At 37.0% G+C, this 21,260-nt stretch overlaps 4 protein-coding genes across 5 annotated transcripts; 1 reads left to right on the plus strand and 3 right to left on the minus strand.

The window, feature by feature from the left end:
- The first annotated feature begins 520 nt into the window (after nucleotides 1-520).
- Nucleotides 521-2,063, plus strand: si:dkey-211g8.6 (uncharacterized protein LOC794045 homolog). Its single transcript, XM_043217995.1, has one exon. It carries the CDS (start codon nucleotides 521-523, stop codon nucleotides 1,505-1,507), a length of 987 nt encoding a protein of 328 aa, XP_043073930.1. The 3' UTR covers nucleotides 1,508-2,063.
- A 135-nt stretch (nucleotides 2,064-2,198) lies between these two features.
- On the minus strand, nucleotides 2,199-7,447 carry si:dkey-211g8.8 (uncharacterized protein LOC108004533 homolog). The gene is made up of 8 exons (XM_043217994.1): nucleotides 7,405-7,447; nucleotides 6,867-6,957; nucleotides 4,437-6,752; nucleotides 4,195-4,306; nucleotides 3,888-3,945; nucleotides 3,606-3,677; nucleotides 3,323-3,392; nucleotides 2,199-3,238 (listed from the first exon to the last, which is right to left on the minus strand). The coding sequence occupies exons 3-8, from the start codon at nucleotides 4,686-4,688 to the stop codon at nucleotides 2,390-2,392; spliced, it is 1,413 nt and encodes a 470-aa protein (XP_043073929.1). The 5' UTR covers nucleotides 4,689-6,752; nucleotides 6,867-6,957; nucleotides 7,405-7,447; the 3' UTR covers nucleotides 2,199-2,389.
- Nucleotides 6,867-9,051, minus strand: si:dkey-211g8.4 (barrier-to-autointegration factor). The gene is given in 4 exon segments (XM_043217999.1): nucleotides 6,867-6,957; nucleotides 7,405-7,444; nucleotides 7,960-8,952; nucleotides 8,955-9,051. Coding segments are annotated over 2 exon segments (258 nt in total). The 5' UTR covers nucleotides 9,013-9,051; the 3' UTR covers nucleotides 6,867-6,957; nucleotides 7,405-7,444; nucleotides 7,960-8,752.
- Nucleotides 9,052-10,506: 1,455 nt separating this feature from the next.
- On the minus strand, nucleotides 10,507-19,781 carry usf2 (upstream transcription factor 2, c-fos interacting). 2 transcript variants are annotated; one of them, XM_043217996.1, is made up of 11 exons: nucleotides 19,051-19,781; nucleotides 17,777-17,820; nucleotides 17,573-17,691; nucleotides 16,063-16,182; nucleotides 15,822-15,978; nucleotides 15,207-15,294; nucleotides 14,845-14,889; nucleotides 14,016-14,074; nucleotides 13,541-13,635; nucleotides 13,333-13,461; nucleotides 10,507-12,782 (listed from the first exon to the last, which is right to left on the minus strand). In XM_043217996.1, exons 1-11 carry the CDS (start codon nucleotides 19,086-19,088, stop codon nucleotides 12,696-12,698), a joined length of 981 nt encoding a protein of 326 aa, XP_043073931.1. In that variant the 5' UTR covers nucleotides 19,089-19,781; the 3' UTR covers nucleotides 10,507-12,695. The 2 variants fall into 2 exon arrangements, with proteins under 2 accessions (XP_043073931.1, XP_043073932.1); XM_043217997.1 differs by lacking the exon at nucleotides 14,845-14,889.
- Nucleotides 19,782-21,260: the final 1,479 nt, after the last annotated feature.

Genomic DNA, 21,260 nt, shown 5'->3' on the forward strand with positions numbered 1-21,260 from the left:
GTTCAATCTTAAAATGTAAAAATCTATTATGAAATTGATAATAACTATACACTATAAAAACTTTAAAACTCATAACATATTATTTAGCATTTTAAATTGTTGGTGAAATATTTAGGGTGCATGAAATAAAATTTAGTTTTTACATTAATTTACAGAATAAGAAGTTAGAGCCAATCAAAAATTTTAAACTCGTAAAAACGAATTAAATTAATGTTTTCTTAGTCAATTATGCCATAGTTGAATCTCTTTAAAATGACTTTTTTTTTCATATTTTATAACATGCATAATGAATTGTTCTTTGGATATGCTTTACATTGGTTAAAACCATTACTTTAGAGCTCCCTACACGATCATTTAATTCAAAACGGGTTTTTAAAGGTTTTTCATCATTATTAACTTCAGACAATGGCAAAAGCATATCTGTATTCCCATACTTTGTACCTTATTGACTTCTTCTGTTTCTTCTGTTTCTCTGCACAGTGTTTCTGTCACCTGTTGACCATCTGTGAGGTACGGACTAATGGCCAAGTTAAACTACAACCTTTTCTTATCAGTCTACATCCTCACCTTCCTGATCGGCCTTCCCGCCAACATCCTAGCCTTCTTCACCTTCTGTCGAAAGGTTCACCGCAAGCCAACCCCCATCGACATTCTCCTGCTGAACCTGACAATATCTGACCTCATCTTCCTCATGGTCCTGCCGTTCAAGATGAAGGAGGCCAATGACAACTTGAACTGGAGCCTGCCTTATTACCTGTGCCCCATTAGCAGCTTCCTCTTCTTCTCCACCATCTACACCAGCACGTTATTCCTGACCGCGATCAGCATAGAGCGCTACCTAGGTGTCGCGTTTCCGATCCGGTATGCTCTAGGCCGCCGACCGCGCAACGCTGTGATTGCGAGCTGCTTCCTCTGGCTTCTGGGATCTATTAACCTCAGCATCGTGTACATTGTGCCATACATACCCTCAAGTGATAATTCGAGCTACAGCAAGCTACAAGCCAATCCTCACGTCACAATTTGCTACGATAACTTCACCACAGAGCAAATGAACATTCTGGTTCCTGTACGGCTGGAGCTTTTTCTCGTGCTTTTCTGTATACCTCTCCTCATCTGCTGCTTCTGCTACATAAACTTCATACGAATCCTCTCCAATCTGCCTCATCTGGGCCGACGGCGTAGACTCAGGGCCATTGGGTTGGCGGTGGGGACGCTGCTGGTTTTCGCTATCTGTTTTAGCCCATATAACATCTCGCACGTGGTCGGTTTCATTCATGGTAACAGCGAATGGTGGCGTCATTTTGCTTTGATCTCCAGCACTCTGAACGCCTGTTTGGACCCCATCATCTTTTACTTTTCCTCGGCTGCTGTTCGCAGTGCCATACGCGCATGTGTCAATGGTCTAAAGGAGAAAATTCACATCGTAGGATGCAGAAACAGCCGTTCTGCGGGCCCTTCCAAAAACGAAGCCTGCAAGGAGACAAACCCACCTGTTAACCTGGGGTGAGAATCGAGCTACAGAGAGCATTTTAGTTCATTTAGGCCCGCAGAAAGAAGTATTGATCGCGTGTACTTTTTGAGAGTTGAAATGACATAAACGTGACGTGAGAAAGCACATTTTATTCAGATCTTTTAATGATCATTTGGATAAAAATTGGATTTGAAAACAGATTTATTCATGCGAAATAAATACATTTATGGATAAACTGGACTTGTGTTGATTTCCTGGAGATGATTTTTCTGTTTACACTGTATAAATATACCAAAAGTATGTACTTTTCTGTAGCTCAGTTTTTATGTATCTCGCTGCACATTTCGAGGCATCCTGGCATATTTTCATTACGTTGATATAGGTACGTATTACTGTATTTTTAATATGTTGCCTCGGGTAGGTTCAGATTTCAAATACTGGGGACTGTCTGTAAAACTTAATGCAAAAACCTAATACAAACTGTAATTATTATCAAATTATGTTATTAGTCCACATAAAGTGATATTCTCTATGGTAAAAGCTGTAAGCACAGCATCTCTGACATAAAAACAGCAGCTGATAATCAGTTTACACAGACTTCAGTGTATATAGCCTTTAGTCTTTTCTTTAATGTGTATGCAGAGGCCATATATTTGCTGATTTAAAATGTTAAATCAATATGATTGATTATACAAACGGACAATAAAGTCACAAAAAGACAATAAAGTCAATAAATCATATTTATTAACATATTTAATATAAATATATACACATAAAAATATATAAATATTAAATAAAACAATAAATACATTGGGTGACTCTCTTTGATGAAAACCTCGAGGGTTGCTGCGTGTTCAGCTCCCATACCCCAGAAGCCTATCTGAAAAAGAGCCACCCAATGAGAGTGTCCTCCAGTGTTCAAACTGAGGACGTGACTTTGAAAAGATTGCTTCTTTTTCCCTCATCGCTCATTATTTTCTTAGCACAAAATAAAAGGTTTTCTTGCTCTTTCTGTAAAACCTTTCCTGGAACTTTATCTTTGCTCTGATGTTTCCATGAACCTCCTGTTACCATGGGATGATAGTCACAAAACTCACTCCATGATTTATAATACTCCATCAGAAGAATGTTGTGGAAAAACATTCTAGGATACCTAATAACTTCGGAGAACAAAACGGCGCATACTGCAATGGCGTCTTGAGGTGTCAGTACATAAGATTCAACTTTGTCATGGTTCCCCGTCATGTAGTTCCAAATCGTCTCAGAATAGTTTTTAGCAATTTTTTGCGATAGTTTCAATGTTGCATAAGAGAGTTTTTTATCGTTAACTTGTATCTCTTGCTCATCTTTTTTGACTGGACAACAGTATAAATTGCTTGCTTGCAACCGTACTGAGAATCTACCAACTATAAAGATGATATCCCGCCTGTCCTGCTTTTCCTGTTCGTACCAAGCAAAGAGAAAAGCAATTATTTTGGCATAGTGGAAAAAGTCGCTTATTCTGATTGTGATTGGTACACTGTTGTTACTGTTAAGGTCTTCGATGCTCCCATCAGCAAGGTTTTCAATTTTTTGAATAGCAAACTCTTCCCAGGACGTACGCACTCCAAACGGCTGATCCGGCATTTTTGCAGTGGAGTTTCCGTCTTCTGAATTTTGAGCAAATGTTTCAGGAATCTCATACAAAAACCTCTTCTCTTTCATTTGCTCTGACTCGAATGACAGGTTGATGTGTGGCTTGTTTTCGTTCCCCTCGCGATTGGATGTCTAGAACGTTTTAATACAAAAATGAGCTTCGCAATAGGTGTTCGTGTTGATAGTTAAAACAATAATTGAACAGATCTAGCTTACATTGTTCTCTTTGTCCTCCAAATCTTGGTTGATCTCAGGCCTTTTGTTGTCCACGGGCTGACTGTTGTCACTAAAATATAAATAAATAGTTAAGTTGTGTAGTAGACCATCAAATCCAGTATCAGAATACTCTTGATCAACACTGATATTCTGATATTACACATTAATGTTAATCATGAAAAATAGTTATTTATCATTTTGAATTAATTTAATGACTAACAGATTAAATTGTATTTTTACAGGACTTCTATATTGATAGGTGGTATATATCTTTGATTCAAACCTTTTTCTCTTTTTTTTGCCATTTCCCACAATGAAAGTCCCATCTTCAGGTGGACCATTAAATAAAGGCCTCCTGGTTAAAAAAAATAAAAGTTCAGTAGAAGCAGAAACGATGAATATCATACTGGTTAACAGCTACATTTGCAGTATAGTAAAGCATTACAGTAAAACGGTAAAATAATGTATTGATTTATTTATTAAACACAAAATGATACTTTAATGTAAACTCTAACATGGATGTATCTGATTACTGTAGGTAATGAAACTAACGTAAAGAACCTACTTTGGTGATTTGAGAGATGGCTGCTCTTTGCCAGAATGTAAGGCAATCTCGTCAATATCTGTTTTATAGGCAAAAGAACATGAAATTAAATGAAAATTAAAATGAAATTTATTCTGCATGTTCACAGCGCAAACAATAAAATGCTATCTCTCCAAGGTACTAGTTTAATACTACACATGCGCTGATAATGTTCTTATACTGTGTTGCCTGTGTTGTTGAAAGGGCTATATAAATAAAAATGATTGATTGATAATGTATTGAGTGCTCATTCAATGATATGAAACATTTAGCTAGTAAAATATCAGACCTCGTATGTTCTGTTGTGTTGTGTCATTCTTCACCGCAGAAGGCCCAGCGTTCTGATTAATTTCATGAAAACACACTTCAGCTGAATCACACCGAGGACTTCTGTCACAGACCTTAATAATGAAGTAAAGATTACAATGCCATTTTCATCACATTAGTCACGTGTGGATAATGTTAACCATTTCAACAAAATTCATCTTTTTTCTTAATGTCAGCTAGATCGTGTCCTAAAACAAAACTTACTTTCAGGCTTTTGGCAGAAGAGTTTTCTTCTGGGACTGCATATTCAGAAGAGGTCTTTGCATCTTTGATGATGCTGTGAAAATATTTGTAATAATGTTTACATATATTCTTTTGTTGATAATCACTCATGAGAACTGTACTTGCCTTGAAACGGTCTTCTGTTTTTTGTGTTTTTTGTTTGATACGCGGAACGTGGAAGGCGGTGTGGATGTTTGGGCGGTCGTGTTTCTTGACGTGTCTTCTCCTTTGCATGTTCTTGAGAACAAGTAGAAGAGAAAATGTTCAGTGCCCATGCTGCCACAACGTCCACTATTCTTCTCAGGTTAACGATGTAGACATTGGAATCCATGAAAGCAGAAGCAGAACATTTCCTCAAGTAAAATGAATTACGATGTGCATAATAAATGCTGCTCTTCATTTTCTTCAAAACAGAAGAAGAATCCCATCCGATATTTTTTGGTGGACGCTTTTGGATACATATGACCATCAGAACGCAGTTACCAATTAAGCTGATTAAAAACATCCCTTTGAGACAAATCCTGAAGAAAATTCCATGTGCTGTCATCATCTCAGGCATTTGCATCAAAATGAAGGTTTCTTCGGGTTTGTTCTAATAGGCCACGTGTAATATTGATCCTTACAATGACAACAATTCTTGATCTGACAACTTCCCTCCAAAAACTCTTGAAATAATCTTCTAGGATTTCTTCCTCCATTCTACTTTTGCCTTATAGTGCCATGCAATGCATGACATTGATAAATCCACTTAGTTTCCATATCACACATGTGACTGTGACAAATTGGTAAACTGACAAGTTGTGATGAGAAAGATGTGCCAATATGAGCATTATTCATTGACACATTGACAGTGTGGCTTGCGTGTTGCTAGAAGTTCTCCAATATTCATGATTTCCGCAAAGGTTTCCACATAAATAATGGCCTTATTTGGCATATCTATCTTTGACTGGAGAGTTTATCTTCATCCATCACAAATCCATTGCAGCATGGGCTACTGACACATTAGCATACAGCAGAACTGTCCTTTTAAGCTGATACCAAATGTTGATACACTTACTGTATCGCAATTCTTTTCCTGTGTGCAGACACGCCGTTGGACCGCTTTTTTCGATTGCATTGTGTGACCGCCGCGTCCGCTGAAATCCAATCCAAACGAAGTCGACAGAGAAAACGTTTTTTTTTTTTTTTTTAGTGATCACTGCTCATTTTGTTGTAGTTTTTTATTGAATTGTGTCTTTAACGGTGGTTCCATTTAAACAAATGCAGAATGCAGCTTGAATAGAGTATACCTCCAGAAAGTGTTCACTCTTATAAAGTTATTTTAGTATTCAGTGCTTGAAGTGAAAGTCACCCACTGTGCCGCGCACAATACCCAGCGTGTCCCCCCGCTACTATGAACAGCATAGCATAGAATTGCCAGTACTGCATAGCGGTGAGTACCGTCCCACTTCAAGCACTGCACAACTAATATGATTTGATAAGTATTCTTAAACCACTTGGTGTAAGTCCGGTATGAACGTTTGACCATCACTGGCAATTCTTGTATCATCGTTGTTCCTGCTGCTGGCAGCACATGAGAATGTTGTAGGCGAAATCAGTCGTTAACCAGTTTTGCATTTTTTGTTTTTGTTTTTTTGTGTTTTTGCTTTTTTCCCCTCAGTCATTTCTGTAGCCAGACACCCAGGGATATACGTCAAAGCTGTCAGCGACCACCAGGGAAGTTCCTCAGTCATTTGCGGCCTCAGTTGTCAAGTTTAGAGGAAGAAGCCTTTCAATTGAAGAAGCCTTGTCTTGTTCCACCAATTTTTCTCATACGAATCTTCTGGTGGATGGATCGTGACTTTGAGATGTCAGGCGTCATAAGAGGTGTGGTTTGAATACTCATCAAGCCATTTAATTTTTTCAAAGATTTTTACTACCAGAATTAGGCGTCTTCATTTAAAATTGAAAAAACCTTTTTACAATTCATTCATATTTTTTTACATTTGTATTATTTTAAAGAATGATGACTCTCTGCAGGCACTTTTGTATTACGTACATCTGGCCACCAAAATCTTAAATACTTGAAAATACTTGAATAGATAAATATACAGTTTCACATTTAGCAGCCAGAAATACATAATCTCCATTCAAACACACTCTCTAGGAAACTGGAACCACCCTTGAAACAGTTGTTACAGAGTATAAAACATACAAAGATAGCATTTAAACCATCGATAAGATGAGACAAACCCGCTGATTTACTCTGTGCACTTTTGGATGAAACGTGATGGCACATCTCATCCAACTGTGGTTTTTCTGATTTGAAAAAAAAAGACATTATACAGGTTGTACGTCTATTGAGATGTACCTGAAGAACGCTAGTATAGCTTTTGTGAAACTACGCATCACTGTGTGAAGCTGTTTTGGTACCTGATGGTGTTGTTTCAGTGGTGGTCCTGCTCTCTTCTCTCAACTCTCCATCTTTCATGGCTACATTCATTTTTCTGACTTCCAGTAAATCCTGCACAGGATTGGGTCAAGATATTAAATGCCACATGCAATAAAAAATAAGTGAAAAGCTTTTTTTCTTTGACAAAGCATATTTGCATTTATTTAATTAAAATTAAATAGTTTTAACAATTATAATTTGTCCAGATTACGTTGTAGCAATGCATGTTACTAATAAAAACTTAAGGTTTAATATATGTATGGTATGACATTTACAAAATATTTTCATTAAACATGATGTTTAATTAACATCCTAATGATTTTTGGCATCAAAAATCTATCATTTTGAGCCACACAATGTATTTTTGGCTATTTCTACAAATATACCCAAGTGACTTAAGACTGTTTTTGTGATACAGGGTCACACACACACACACACACACACACACACACACACACACACACACACACACACACACGCACATACACACATATGTAATAAAATAGTTTAAAACAATACCATTTTTTCAGCCATGTATGAAGACTGTCCTTTATTGTATCTGTAAACAAGATGTAGAGCTTCAACTATGGTTACAAACTTTGCAAATATAGGCCTAGTTAATATTGTATGTCATAATAAATGACCATTTACATTAAAATATTACATTTTATAGCCTACATAGTTAACTAGTCTGTTACTGCCGTAAGTTCACTGTTAGAAACCGTCAAATGCATTTGATTTATAATTATACATGGAAAGATAACAAATCTGCTCAGTCCAAAATCCACCGATGACCCAGAAATTATATATTGAAACATTATTTTGTCAAAAAAGTTAGCCAGAATAGTAAAATGTCTTTACTTCCTAGTTATAGTATATAGGTAGGGTGAAATGCCTTGGACATTTTTTGCCTTTTAGACTTTTAGACAATTCACTCTACTATAACTCAATGTCACACCATTAAATTCCTGTTTACACATCTATACAATGCTATTCTACCTATCGTTTTTTCAAAACATCATTTAAATCCAAATAATAGATAGGTAATGAAACTAGTGATTTTCGACAACCTACCTGCTCGTCGAATGCATTCTAATGAGAGCGTATAAGCCACGCCTCTTTTATTTCCTGTCACAAAGTTTCGTCTTCATAGACTACACTTGCATTCATGAGATTTTTCCCGGAATCAAAATGACACGAATTAAAAGCTTTTTTTCCCCCCTCCAACATAGCTTGTGTTTTCTAAAAAGCGGGAAGCGATCGAATCTTTTTTTTTTTTGTCTTGGACCAATAAAAATAATGAAGTAGCCTATATTATAAAATAAAATATGATTGAGTAAGAAAAGATGACCAGATAACTCTATTGCATACTTAAAACAAACGTGTTTACACGGGATAAGCTAAAAACGGGATTTGTAAATTGTGTGCTTTAGAATACCGTGCAATGCTTAAGTTTCCCTTTCTCGAGAAACGAAACTTAGCTTTTTATTGCAGAGGAAGTCCTCGCTTTCGAGCAGCACGGGAGCGCGCCCTGTATTAACGCGGGAGTACATCACAACATATTTTGGACTTGATTTTGATTTAAAAGTTCTTTTCTTCGGCTTGTCTTGTTATAACCACAGAAAACACATCCCACGTGATTCTCCAACCCCGTAACACTTCAACAATGCAGTGCGTAACAGGGTGGACAGCTATGAATCACAAAACCGCCTAGAAAAGAATAACAAACCAATATAAGATTTAACATTTTTTAAGAAGTTTAATAGATGTGTAAAATATGACACATTCACGTCCAGTATAATCGAACACTATCTTATAAACCTGTTAACATTTGCTTTAAAAAAAAAAAAATAAAAATAAAAATAAATTATAAATAATTGGTTGTCCATTCTTCCAGGCAGTTGTAACAGTCCCTCTGCTGCTTCGCATTTGCCCCACATGAGTCTTTAAGCCAGCTCTTAAACTTCTGCTCGTCCTTGTTCAGGACCAGGAAATGGCCCAGGACGTCTTGCGCTCTTAATATACCCCTGTTCTGCAATCGTCCACCCAGCACGCGACCAATTCGTACACAAATTTATTCCCCATTGGCTCAGAACAGAAACTCCTGTGTTTCTGAGACGTTGTCATTGCAGTGAATTGTGGGTCAGCAGTGGCATTTGCTGCAACGCCTGCCAGAGAGAAAACAAACAAGATGAGCGAGATCTGTAGATATATATATATATATATATATATATATATATATATATATATATATATATATATATATATATATATATATATATATATATATATATATATATATACAGCATACAAGTTGATATAAATTACTATTAGAAAGATGATAAAGTAAGATTTCTATAGACTATTCTGTTAAGTATATTCCCAATGGTTTAACATGCATTTAAATCTATATTTTAATATAATTTAAATAATTAGAATTTTGATACATGAAGCATATTGAGTTAAATCACACCTGCTTTCTCCACTGCTACAAAATCAATAGTTTTATCCTTAAAAAATGCTACTTAATAATTCAGATACACGCTCACCGAGTGTTTACCACACTTGTACAAATTTGTTTCCTGCCTATGCTGCTTTGAATTTCTTTTGGTTTGACGTAATGCCGACACACCTACGTGAACAGACCATATATAGAGTTCCAGTGAAAACAAAATAAGGTCGTCACAATGAATATACACAGTCTGACTGAAATAGCAGCGTGTTAGAAAAGACACCATTTAAATGCATGAGTTTTTTTCACAACAGTACCAGAGGCGGAATATTTTATTAGCACTGAATTTGTATTTAAAATAAACATGGTTTATTAACAAAACGTTATAAGTTGCTGATTATGATTCCATTTCCAGTTAAACGGCGAAAAACGGATAGGCTACAGAAAGCGAGCGATTTGTGGAGCGAGTTTAGGCACTATCGTTATTATAATCACTGAAGCTGTACATACATCTGTACTTTATGAAGTTTATGAAGAGAAAATTAGCAAGCCCAGAATTTATTCACCTGATTTTTAGCAATGACTCACCTCAATGCTAATGATTGGCCATTGCATTCATAAACTCAACAGAATAGTGGGCGATTGGTTACAATGCGCAACGCTGTATCACGTGTTAAAAAGAAATACGATGCATCTTGAGAACTATTTCAGTTTGCTATCAATTTTTTTTTTTTTTGCTCTATTTTTAAAATAATTTGATGTTTGGCTGGTTCAACACTTGGTTTGCTATTGTTTTAAAGGTGATTTAAAACTTAAGGCTTTTTTTTTTTATAGCAAAACCAGAGAGGTGGCGATAAATGAATGAGCAGTCGTGAATATAGGTTATATTAATATAGTAATATTTTTTTTGTAACCCATTATTATATCATTCGAGCATTTCCACAAGCCTGCCGAACTAGGAAGGGGGAAACACATGCATGGATAGACTATAATCATGTTATATTGAATTGAACAAATGAAAACAAGACTTTGTAACAGCACTGTATAAAGGCTTTAGCAGTGAGTGAGAACCAGTGAAACACAATAAGACTGTCAAAAGGTATATACATAATACACGTCTTTTCATGCGAACGTACTGTAGTTGTTTCAGATTAAAAAAAAAGTTCAACTGCGCAGTTATTTTGAATTTATTTCAGCACTTTTGTTTGTCAAAGAAAAAAAAAATCATATTGTAATGTTTTCTCTTTTATATAAGTACATACATAAACATCAACAGTCATCAGGTATAAAGAAAGCAACGGTGTTGTATAGCTTATAGATATCAAACCAGTGGTAAGAATGCCATGCTAAGGGTTCTTCAATTCAACCAGACATGAATGAAAATGTTCTTTCTAAGCTTTGATTTAAAAGCAGCAGTGCATTAGACTACAGTTGTTGACTCTGTAAATCAACAGTTATTCAAGTACAGCGTAATACTGTGAGGAGGACAGAGCTTTTAACAAGGGTTATCTGTGCACTCTGTATTGCTACGTGGAATATTTGAAACATATACTGATGTTTCACTGGTTCAACACTTGGTTTGCTATCATTGTTTACGGTCGTTTAAAATCTGATGCCGTTTAACCAAAACCAGAGACAGGTGGAAATAAACTAACAGGTACTAGCAAACAATCAAAAGTAAAAAAAATTATATTATTCAAGCTTTGCAATAAGCCCATTTGACTAGGAATCGAAAAACACAGGCCTTAAGAGACCCTAAACAAGCTAGACACCATATTGAATTTAACACGACTCAAGTCTTTATGATGGCACTGTATAGAGGTTAGATCACGGAATTCCTGCAACTTAATTGTTTTACAGTTCTTATCTCGTTTTTTTTTTTTTTTTTCACGTTTTGTCAGCTGAATAATTGCTATGTTGTTAAACAACAGTAGAATCCATTGAACTATTGTTTTCATTCCTGTCAAAGATTAAATATACAGGTCTCCTGGCCATAAAACCGGGGAAATAAACTGGTAAAAACTAAAACTATCAAGAGTATATAAGAAAATAAATCTGCGCGCTTTTAAACTATGTATTTCCTATGCATAGCTCTTTAAAAAATAGCTCCCGTTGATGCTCGACGTTAATGCTCGTACTCTTGCAATTAAATGGAGTTTGATCATTTTTAAAGCTCATCTTCGATTTTATTGTTCAGAGTGTTGCCGTTGATCAAATGTCTCAACCCAAATTAGGACGGTCACAAAATAAGATGGAAGATAAGCTCCAACAAAATAAGACGTAACACTACTAGCAGTAGCAATCCTATTTGTTTCTATTGTGCATCTTCCATTTTATTTGCTGCGGATAAACGAGCCTGGGAATTAGGGCTTATAAAGTACATTTCTTTGACTTATTTCAAGACGCAAGAACAACTGGTTGAGATACATGATATATACAGTACATTTTTTTCTAGTATGTTAAAGCCAAAGGGCAAAAAGTGCAGGGTTACAAGGTTAGTGGGGAGTTCCAGAGCCACGGCTATTTACCTGCACCTCAAAACCCTGAGCTACTCGTTCATCCTTCACTAAAATCACAGTGCATTAAATATAATGGACTCTGAAAACTGAAATTTATAGGTAATGCAGTTTTAGATATCGTAAGTCTCTATTTTAAATGAAAACATACTCTATGCACTTTCAGTTACATTCTAAGCAAATTTATACCGTAAATTAGTCTCGATGTGCCACGAAGTCTCTGATCTGCCAGACGAACGCATTTCACAAAGTCTGATATACGGAAAGACTGCAGGACCGAAAAACAAAATGAAGTTCAAAATATGAGCCAAAGTTTTGTATACCTGCTGCCGCGCAATTTCTTGAAAGTTAATAAATACAATACCCCAGAACCCTTCGAAAAAAAAAAAGACCTCCTGTCATGTTAGAGACAGTAGTAACATTTGTACGGTGTAGCAAAAATAAAATCCACAAAATGTTTCAAACAGAACAAATATATGAGCATTAAGCATGAGCAGGCGTATAATTGATTCACAAATCCCAGATTCAAACTAAAAGACAAAGACTTGTGGCAAGCGGGAAACTTCTGGAGGAAGAGGGTTATTCCGTATCGACCCGGTCCGGGTTGCTGAGTTCTCGCGAAAGTGAAGGAGAAAACAAAATGTGCTTGTACAGCAGATATTATTTTCACAATGGTCATAGAGTCTCTTGTCAGAAGGATGTGTCTGTGTATCAAATAAGCATTCATACTCTACTTGAGTTGCAGCACATCTTAAGTCTGTGATGAATTGCGAGCAAGTGTGTCAATGAGGGGTTATTTCTCCACTTGAGACTGTTTATTCGTGAGAATGTTTTTTTTTTTGTCACTGTGATGTAGTTTCACTGATTTCCAGGCCGTGCTGTTGTAGTTGAGCTATGAGCAGTGCGTTGTCATTCTTCAGGTCTTCAATCTGCGGGACAACGGACATTCATCATCTTACCATTTGCCCAATCAGACTTGATCAGTAAAACACAGAACGTCTCATATATTTACTACTTAGGGAGGGTTTACACCTGCCATCTGTTTTGACAGGAAAAAGTTGAAAAAGAGCGCCTTTTTAATAATAATAATAAAAAAGCTGGCAATACTGCAGCCTAGCACTGTTTTTTTATACTAGACAGAATTTTGTGGTCATGTCATACAACTCCTTGTGCTGTGAAAGGCACTTTTCCTGAAAAGTTTGAAAAGACGCCAGGGCAGACGTTTTAAAAAGAGCTCAGGGCTCTCTCAAAATAGACACCAAGTATAAACATAGCCTTAGGATACATCTCTTGAGGTATTTTTTCCCCTCAAGGACATCACACAATATCATAATTTGTCATCCATGTTTTAATTGAATCTCTTTACACTCTTTTGCAGCACTTTATTTGCCAAAAAAGGAAAGTAACTAGTGAAAAGTCGTGTGGTTTGACTTTGTGGCCCCACTGTATATTCTACAAAACTCCCACCAACAGAAATACCTGTTGTCTTAGTAGCTCATTGTCCACTTGTATTCTCTCCACCTCCTTGTAGCTCTCCTGCAACCTCTGGTTAGTCTGTCGGAGTTCTCTAATGTAGTCGCATGCTTTAGACAGGATGCCTCCTTTACTCTAGAGAGGAGGACAAGTAGTTCATTAACATTAGCAGGTGTAAAGTACAACAGGACCTGGTGCTATGTAAGTTACTTACCGCTCCTGTTTTGGTATTGTCCATATTGCAGTCTGGGATGATTTTAGACAGCGTGACAATCCAGTTGTTGATTTTGTCTCTTCTTCTCCTTTCCACTGCAAAATCAGCAAAAAAGCAATATAGAAGCAGTCCAGACTGAGCTACTTCTGTTTTACACACTGAATTACTTTTGTTTTTATAGTCGATATGAAATCCAAATCCATTTTCTTTTCCTAACGCATGCTCCTGGTTCATGAAGGAGTTATCTGTGTATGTTACATGTCTTTACAGTGTTTTATGAAAGTGTGATAACGTCCACCATTTCCACACTCCATCTCCACATTACAGTTCAATCAATTTCTGATGGACAATGTTCCAGTTCTACATTTTTCGAGTTTAGCTTCATTTTGACTTTTTCAAATGCATTTACATCAGAAAAAGTTGTTCACTGAAACCGTACATATTCTGAGCTCTAAAAACACACGTATAAGTTCACCTTCATTGTGCTGTGCTCTCCTTCTCTCGTCACGAGGCGCCCGGGGGCCATCAATCTTCCTGCGCAAGTAAGAGAGACAAAAGAAAAACAGGAGACTTGTGTTAGCTTGTTCTACTGCACCAATAAACTACCAAAAACACCAATTGAACCTGCACGACACAACATTTGAAAACAAATATTTCCTCCGGCCGTTTACTGATATAACAACAGTTCATTATCGAGTCAAATTTTAGTCTGGTCAATTCGATTTCACCCAAAGGTTTGCTTAAATCTGGACAAATAGTTGAGCCTAAATGCAACAAATACCCTTTGATTTTTCCTCATTTCGGTTTTTAGAGGCTGGAACCGATTCAACTGATGTCTTCCGAACATGAAGAAAACTCAAACACCAGTAAACACATCTATAGTATTCATACAGTACTGAATTAAAGCAATTGTTCAACCAAAAATCGAAATTTCTTTTCAATTTAACCACCAACAAGCATTTAGCATTACATTTCTCACTCACCAGTGCAGTGAATGGGTGCCGTAAATATAAGTCAGCTGATGAAAGCAAAACAATAATCCACAAGACGTTAACTGTTGTGTGGATTACTTGTGAATGACTGCAATGTTTTTATTTGACTGTTGGAATTTATTCTGACGGCACCCATTCACTGCAGAGGATCCATCTACATCTTAGATGGCTTGGGGGCGAGTAAATTTTCATGAAAATTAAATTTCTAGTTGAACATTTCCTTTAAAAAGCCAGCTGCTCAACAGCGGCAGTATCTAGAGAAATACAATCTGGCAGCTGAAAGGGGGTGGGGATGTAAAAGGTCTTCCTCACCAGTCTGATCTGCTGTGTTGAAGAGTCTCACGTTCACCAAGGTCTCTGGGGATGGCAGGCAAGTGGGACAAATTTTTTCGGTTGTTTTTCTGACTGCACTTGATTGGACAATACTTTGCATATTCATATGTAAAATCATTGCATTTTAAAATTAATGCCACACTCTCGATTTGAGACGTTTTTTTAAAGGAAAATTAATAGGGATTTGATTTGAAATTCCATTCTTGTTGTTCTGCAAACAAATTAATTTGGGGGAACGTGAAGGGATCAAATCATTATGTACATAGCACTGGGATCAAAAGGGAGGACTGGGCTGTGCAGACTGGGAAAACTTATGGATGTTGACCCATGATCACACTTACGTAGAGTACGTGTGTGTACGAGGGGCGATGGTCCGTGGTGTTCCGGTCTGCAAAACATCTGGTGGACTCATCATCACGTAAAACTGACCTGGGGTTAACAAAAAAGGAAATTTAGTTGAGGAATAAAGTTAAGGAAACACTGTACGTGTAAAAAAAAGCAGATTAACATGCTAACGATTTTAACATCTATTATGCAATAATACTTCGCAAATGCTATGAAATCAATGGGGACCATAAACTGTTCAATAACCAGCAATTTTCTAAACATCTTTTACGTTTGACATAAAAAAGAAACTCAACCAGGTTTGGAACGTGGGTGAACTATTTCTTTAAGCCAACAGCATGCATCGCCATCCGTGTTACACTATTTTTGCTATTAACGGCTTAATTATAAACCGACTGAAACATTTTTATTTGTCTTTGACATGTACACTTTAATGTGTCTTCCGTCGGATTGTAGAATATGCAGGAAAAGCAGTTACAGGAAAGCAGCTTTGCAGCAGATTTAAGTAGATACGGCCACAGTGAGTATTTTGCAGCGGGCAGAGATGATATTAAAAATTCTGAATCATTTCAGACCAAAGAAATTCTAAAACATATGCATGTGAGACTGACCTCCAGCCTGTGTGAGGGTCGGATCAGACGTGGCCTGCACCGAGACAGCTGTACCGTCACTGACAGTTGCTGCTGGGAAGTAGGCGAAGCGTGTTTCCCCCCCCACTGTTTCCCCCGCTGGACTGCCTCCATTACTGAAAGGGTTCTGGATGACAGCCTACAGAGAGACAGATGTAGAAATATGAGAGACGTTCATTTCTTGCTTTTCTCCAAGCTTCCGTCCAGTCCGCTCCATACACACCTGTGCTACTGCTTGCTGTGCGCCCGCAAAGGTGGCTGCGGACACTACACTGACTGCTGCTCCTCCATCTCCCGCTGCCTCCAAATGGTCCTCTGTCACCTGGACCACGCGATACGTCACCTGTGTCAGGACAGAACACAAAGGGGAACTTTGTAAGGACAATTTGTACATCATTTTATTACGTGGACTTAAGTCAAAAGCAAAAAAAGCTAGCATGAATTACCGTGTGAAACTTACTTTCATAGTTTGACATTTCTGAATCACACAGGATAGATATATATATAAAACAAGCAGGGCTAGACTTCTTTCTATCATGAATGAAATTATAATAAACAGTAAATTACATACTACAAAGTAAGCCTGCAAAAATAATGCCAATACAGCCATATGTCTAGTGCTTAGCATCATCCAATGCCTGAATAATGATGCAAGCAAAAATAAAAAAGCAATTTAAGAGGGAGCAATTGTACTTTTATTTAAGGAATATTCAATGTAAACAACAATTTCTTGTTGACTTTAAAGTTATAATAGAGCTATAAAGTGCAGTGCTGTTTTTGTTAACTATTTAAAAAATAATTTTAAAATATATTTTGTTAACTGACACAGAGTACAATAAAATACAAATAAATAGAAATAGAAAAATCTTCAAATTTTTTCTAAAACGGGACAGAAATTAAGGCTAAATAACAAAAATAAAAGCATGTAAACCTATTAAAACATTTTAAATTTTAGTTAACTTATTAATTACTAAAACTGAACACACAACTGAAAACAAATGGTAATTTGATTTTTTTTTTTTAATTACAATAATAGAATATGGAAATCATTTTTAGTTCCACTTAAAGGTATCCTTGTTACAGTGTAATTATACATTTATGTACTAAGGAATATTAATAAAATACATGTTCTTATTATATTATATAGTTTGCTTTTTGGGTTAAAAGTATTTAAATTGTGTGACAATTCTAAATCTAAATCCAATCTAAATGCTAATACACAGTAGATCCACATATAACACTATGCCGATGTTGTTAACATTAATAATCTGAGATTAAAGTATAACGTATAAAAAATATATGAGAATAAAGTATATTATGGCAATGCTTTGTTTCTCAGTCTGACAATTGTTCAGACGACAATACAGACTACAGTGAAAATTCTTATTTGGGTCATATATTCCAAGACGTAAACACCACTGACCGACAGCTACAAATTCATCTCAAAACATTACATTCATCCTCGTAGTAGCCGCGCCGCAGTACAGCTCATGTACGAAAGACAACTCCACAAGTAACTGCAATATCAGCTATTCAAACATAGATGCTGACAAAGAGGCAAACCTTACGGATTTAATAGCAATAAACACCACTAAATTCAACAGCAGGCCTAGACTGGCAGGCATGAGAAGCATTATACAGACATTAAAGCATTCCCGGAAAAGCACTCAGCTCATGTTTTATTACAGAGCAACCCCGGTTTGAACCATGACAAGGTCAAAGGTCGTACTGACCTGTCCACCAGTATTCTCTGTCCGGAACTGGTATTGAACATTGTGGTCTGCGAAAGCTGCTGCTTGCTGGACACTCGCTATGGTAACCGCAGCCTGCTCCTCCGCCCCCACCCCCTCTCCTGAGATATGAACCACAAACAAACATTGATGTATGCATCACTCACTGCATAAAAACTTCACTCAGGGCCGCGTGTTTTTACTTACCCTCCTGCAGCTGAACAACCTCCTCAGTTTCCTGTTTGTCGTGACTGCACAGAGAAAGCGCAGGTTATGGGTCAGCGTACGAAACTACTCAAAGGAAGCTCTAGAGATCTGGATCAGATCATACAGGTTTTCGGCGGGAAGGAAATTTGGCAGTGAATTCTAAACGATTATTTCAAAACAATGGCTCAAAAATAATAAATATAACTTATAATAACAGCGTTTATAATTTAATAATAGTGCAGTATAATTTGTGCGTTTCAGGACCTGAATATAATTTGCATTTATAATAAATAATTATATTTACAAAATAATTATAAACATATAGATATAAGAGAAAACGCATTTCGCGCTTTTAAATGTAGATGACTATTTCATTGTGATTTTTTTTTTCATACTGATGCATACTTTTTATTTTTCACGAAGATGTCTAAAAGAATCGCGAATCGATTCATTGAAAAGATCCGACTCCACGAACGATTCGATAACCTATCGGACACATCTACTACATTCAGTCTTGATGAAATTAATTAAAGCGGCTTTTGAACTATTAGGAAATCAATTAAAAATGGCTTGATAAAAATGCTGTAGATATAAATCCGACCTAGATCATCAAGATATCTCTCCTTAACTTGGTGAACGCCCCCCTTCTCATCACTAAAACTGTTCGGTTTTTAAAGCGTTCTGCCAAAAATACAAATAAACTAATATCCGCTTTCTGAGGGTAAAAAAAAATATATACAGACAAATAAACAACGCGGGATTAAACAAGCAAAGATCTAAACATAAAGTCTCTGGATGAAAAGACCGGGGGTGGTTTGCAGGGTGAAGGGAATTTAGTGCTTAAAACTGCAGAAGAGCTTTTGTTTCGCCAGGACTAAACACGACATTTATACTTAAAAAATATTAGCTAAACGTCTTTTATATTCCAGAATATATTAATATTGAACACTATTGTTGAAAGGAAAAATACACCGGCTTGGAGTTGTTGTTTTATTTTCATACACCAAGGATACACAAAAATTGCAAATTAGCAATCGGGCTAATAGTGATATAAATATGTCGACCGTCGTTGTTAAAACGCCTGCGATCCGTTGTTCCCTTCGTGCTTTTCGTATCTTACGTTTAACTTACTATATTAAAGGCATGCACAAAACTTAATAAAAGTCAGAAAATAAACTTAAAAGATGATTGCTAACTGCCCCGCTATAAAAACAGAGCAGAAAATGGTTGACTGGGGCCTTGAGGATGGCCGTGCATAAAGGACGCGCTCTCACCTCGTCGAGGTGTCCAAGCTCTGATCGAGCATATCCATGAAGGCGAACGGATTTTAAAATGCGATATTCAGCGACACTTGAAATACGGGAGATGGAAGCGCTGATCACGGGGACAAACACACGGGTCATGTGAGAAAGACAGTCCAGGACACGTGAGGTGCAGGCTGGGCGAGGAGTTAAAATGGAGACCGCTGTGGAGGAAGACGGAAGGTGTGCCGGTTGCTGCTGCGCTTACTGCGCGGCTTTGTTGCGCACGTTACGCGCTCCCGCCCTTCTGTCTGGATGAGTTCTCGACCTGTTGAGTCGCTTAGTGGTTTCTTTTCAAACGAGTAGCTCCTGCGCAACGCTGGGTTTATGTACTGGTTTATTTCGCAGCGTTTGTCACCGTAAAATCCCATTTTCGCGGTATTTCCGAACCGCGACGTATTGCTTCGCTATCGATCTTCACGTATCCATCCGCGGGAGTTCTAGCGGCCACATTTTAGCGCTGCCGTTAATAATATATGGAGTGGACTGCTTATTTTAAACAAAGTGCGATTTAGGTTTAAATAAAAGGAACAATAAAACATTTGGGCTACACGCAAATGTAAGGACGCGCTAATGGCTGCGTACGTATTCTGAAATGGCTTGCATTTTGCAGGCACGAGGTAGAAACGGAACAAATAGGGAGCCTAAATTATTGCGATAGGCTTTCAAAGCTTGAACCGTAAAATGAAGTTCAAATGACATCTAACTAGCCTACCGCCGTTACAACACAGCGAGTTTCATCACGAATGACTTGACGATTTGAAATGACATTTAATAAACGAGAGAGCTTACCTTGCGCTTTCGCCATGACTTAGTAGCCGTCCGCGTGTAATTCAAAACCCGTAAACCCACAAAACATACGATTTTCCTCGGTCACATCAGCACGGGGAATCACGAATATGACGAGTGGTGATTTTTCTCAGGTGACCCCCGCGATCCAATCCGGGTTTTTGGTCAAACCACATGACACGAATGCAAGAGTGGTAGATGGGAATTAGGAAATAGACGTTTGTTTATCTCTAATGTGAATAAACTGGATAAGATCATTTACACACGCGTTCAAACTATTTACTCGACACTTCATAACATGATTTTATTAAATCAGAATATGAGATTTTGTTGGTAGTGAAGCGTTGTTTTCCCAATAGTTCTGGTCTACTCCATGTTCCTGAACTTGCACTGCTGTTGCCACGAGGCTGTGCTCTATGGCAAATTGAGATTGAGCAAATGTGTGTTTTTTTTTTTTTTTTTTTTTTTTTTTGTAAAACTTTTCATAACTGCGCAGTATATTTTATGTACGTAGCATGAGAAGTTAAGGTGATAAACGCAATAATATTTAATGATCTGCTAAAGCCAAAGACAATCGACATTTAAACATGTGCATTTGCTCACAGATCTTAAGGGTTTATTGTTATTATTTTGCAATTAGAATAATGTGTAAAAGTGTGTTGTTGTCAGTTATTATAAAATCTACAGTTCATGAGGAAAAAATAATTTAAGTATAATTTTGGACATAAAAGATACTTGCATTGTCACTAGCGCTTTCCCCTACGTTAAAATGTTTTTTTTTTCATTCAGCAATAATTAAAACACCCAAAATAAAAGTTTAAAAGTTTTATTTAACCTGACATTTGACGTGAACAACCTGATATAAAATTATTTGGGCTAATTCAATTGAATGGGTATGATTTGGAAAAGCGCATACATCTTGATAAAAGGCCTAACAGCTAATGCATATCAGAGCAAAAACCATGCCCTGAGGTCAAAAGAACCGCCTTTGGAGCTCAGAAACAGGTTTGTGTCAAGCCACACAAGAGTTCAAACAAAAATTCTGCTTCACTGAAGGGTCACAGAACCAAGTGGTCTCTGCTACCCTTAATGGAAGATAAGTTAAAATAAGTTTGACCTCCTGTCCAAACTGAGCTAATGACGGAAAAGAGCCTTGTCTAGACTGGGGACCAAGAAGCTGATGATCATGTGTGTAGATGAAGCCTTTAGGAGAAATATACAGAAGGACAAACATCACTGCAACATTCTACCAATCTGGGCTTTATGTTGTTGTGGCAAGATTCAATCCTCTCTTCAAAAACAATTATATTAACACCTAGGGACCCTTATTCTCTGGTCTGATGAACCTCAATTCCAAGCTTCATATTTGAAGGAAGCCACTGCTTATCACCAGC

This window comes from Puntigrus tetrazona, chromosome 19 (genome assembly GCF_018831695.1).
Source record: "Puntigrus tetrazona isolate hp1 chromosome 19, ASM1883169v1, whole genome shotgun sequence".
Classification (NCBI taxonomy): domain Eukaryota; kingdom Metazoa; phylum Chordata; class Actinopteri; order Cypriniformes; family Cyprinidae; genus Puntigrus; species Puntigrus tetrazona.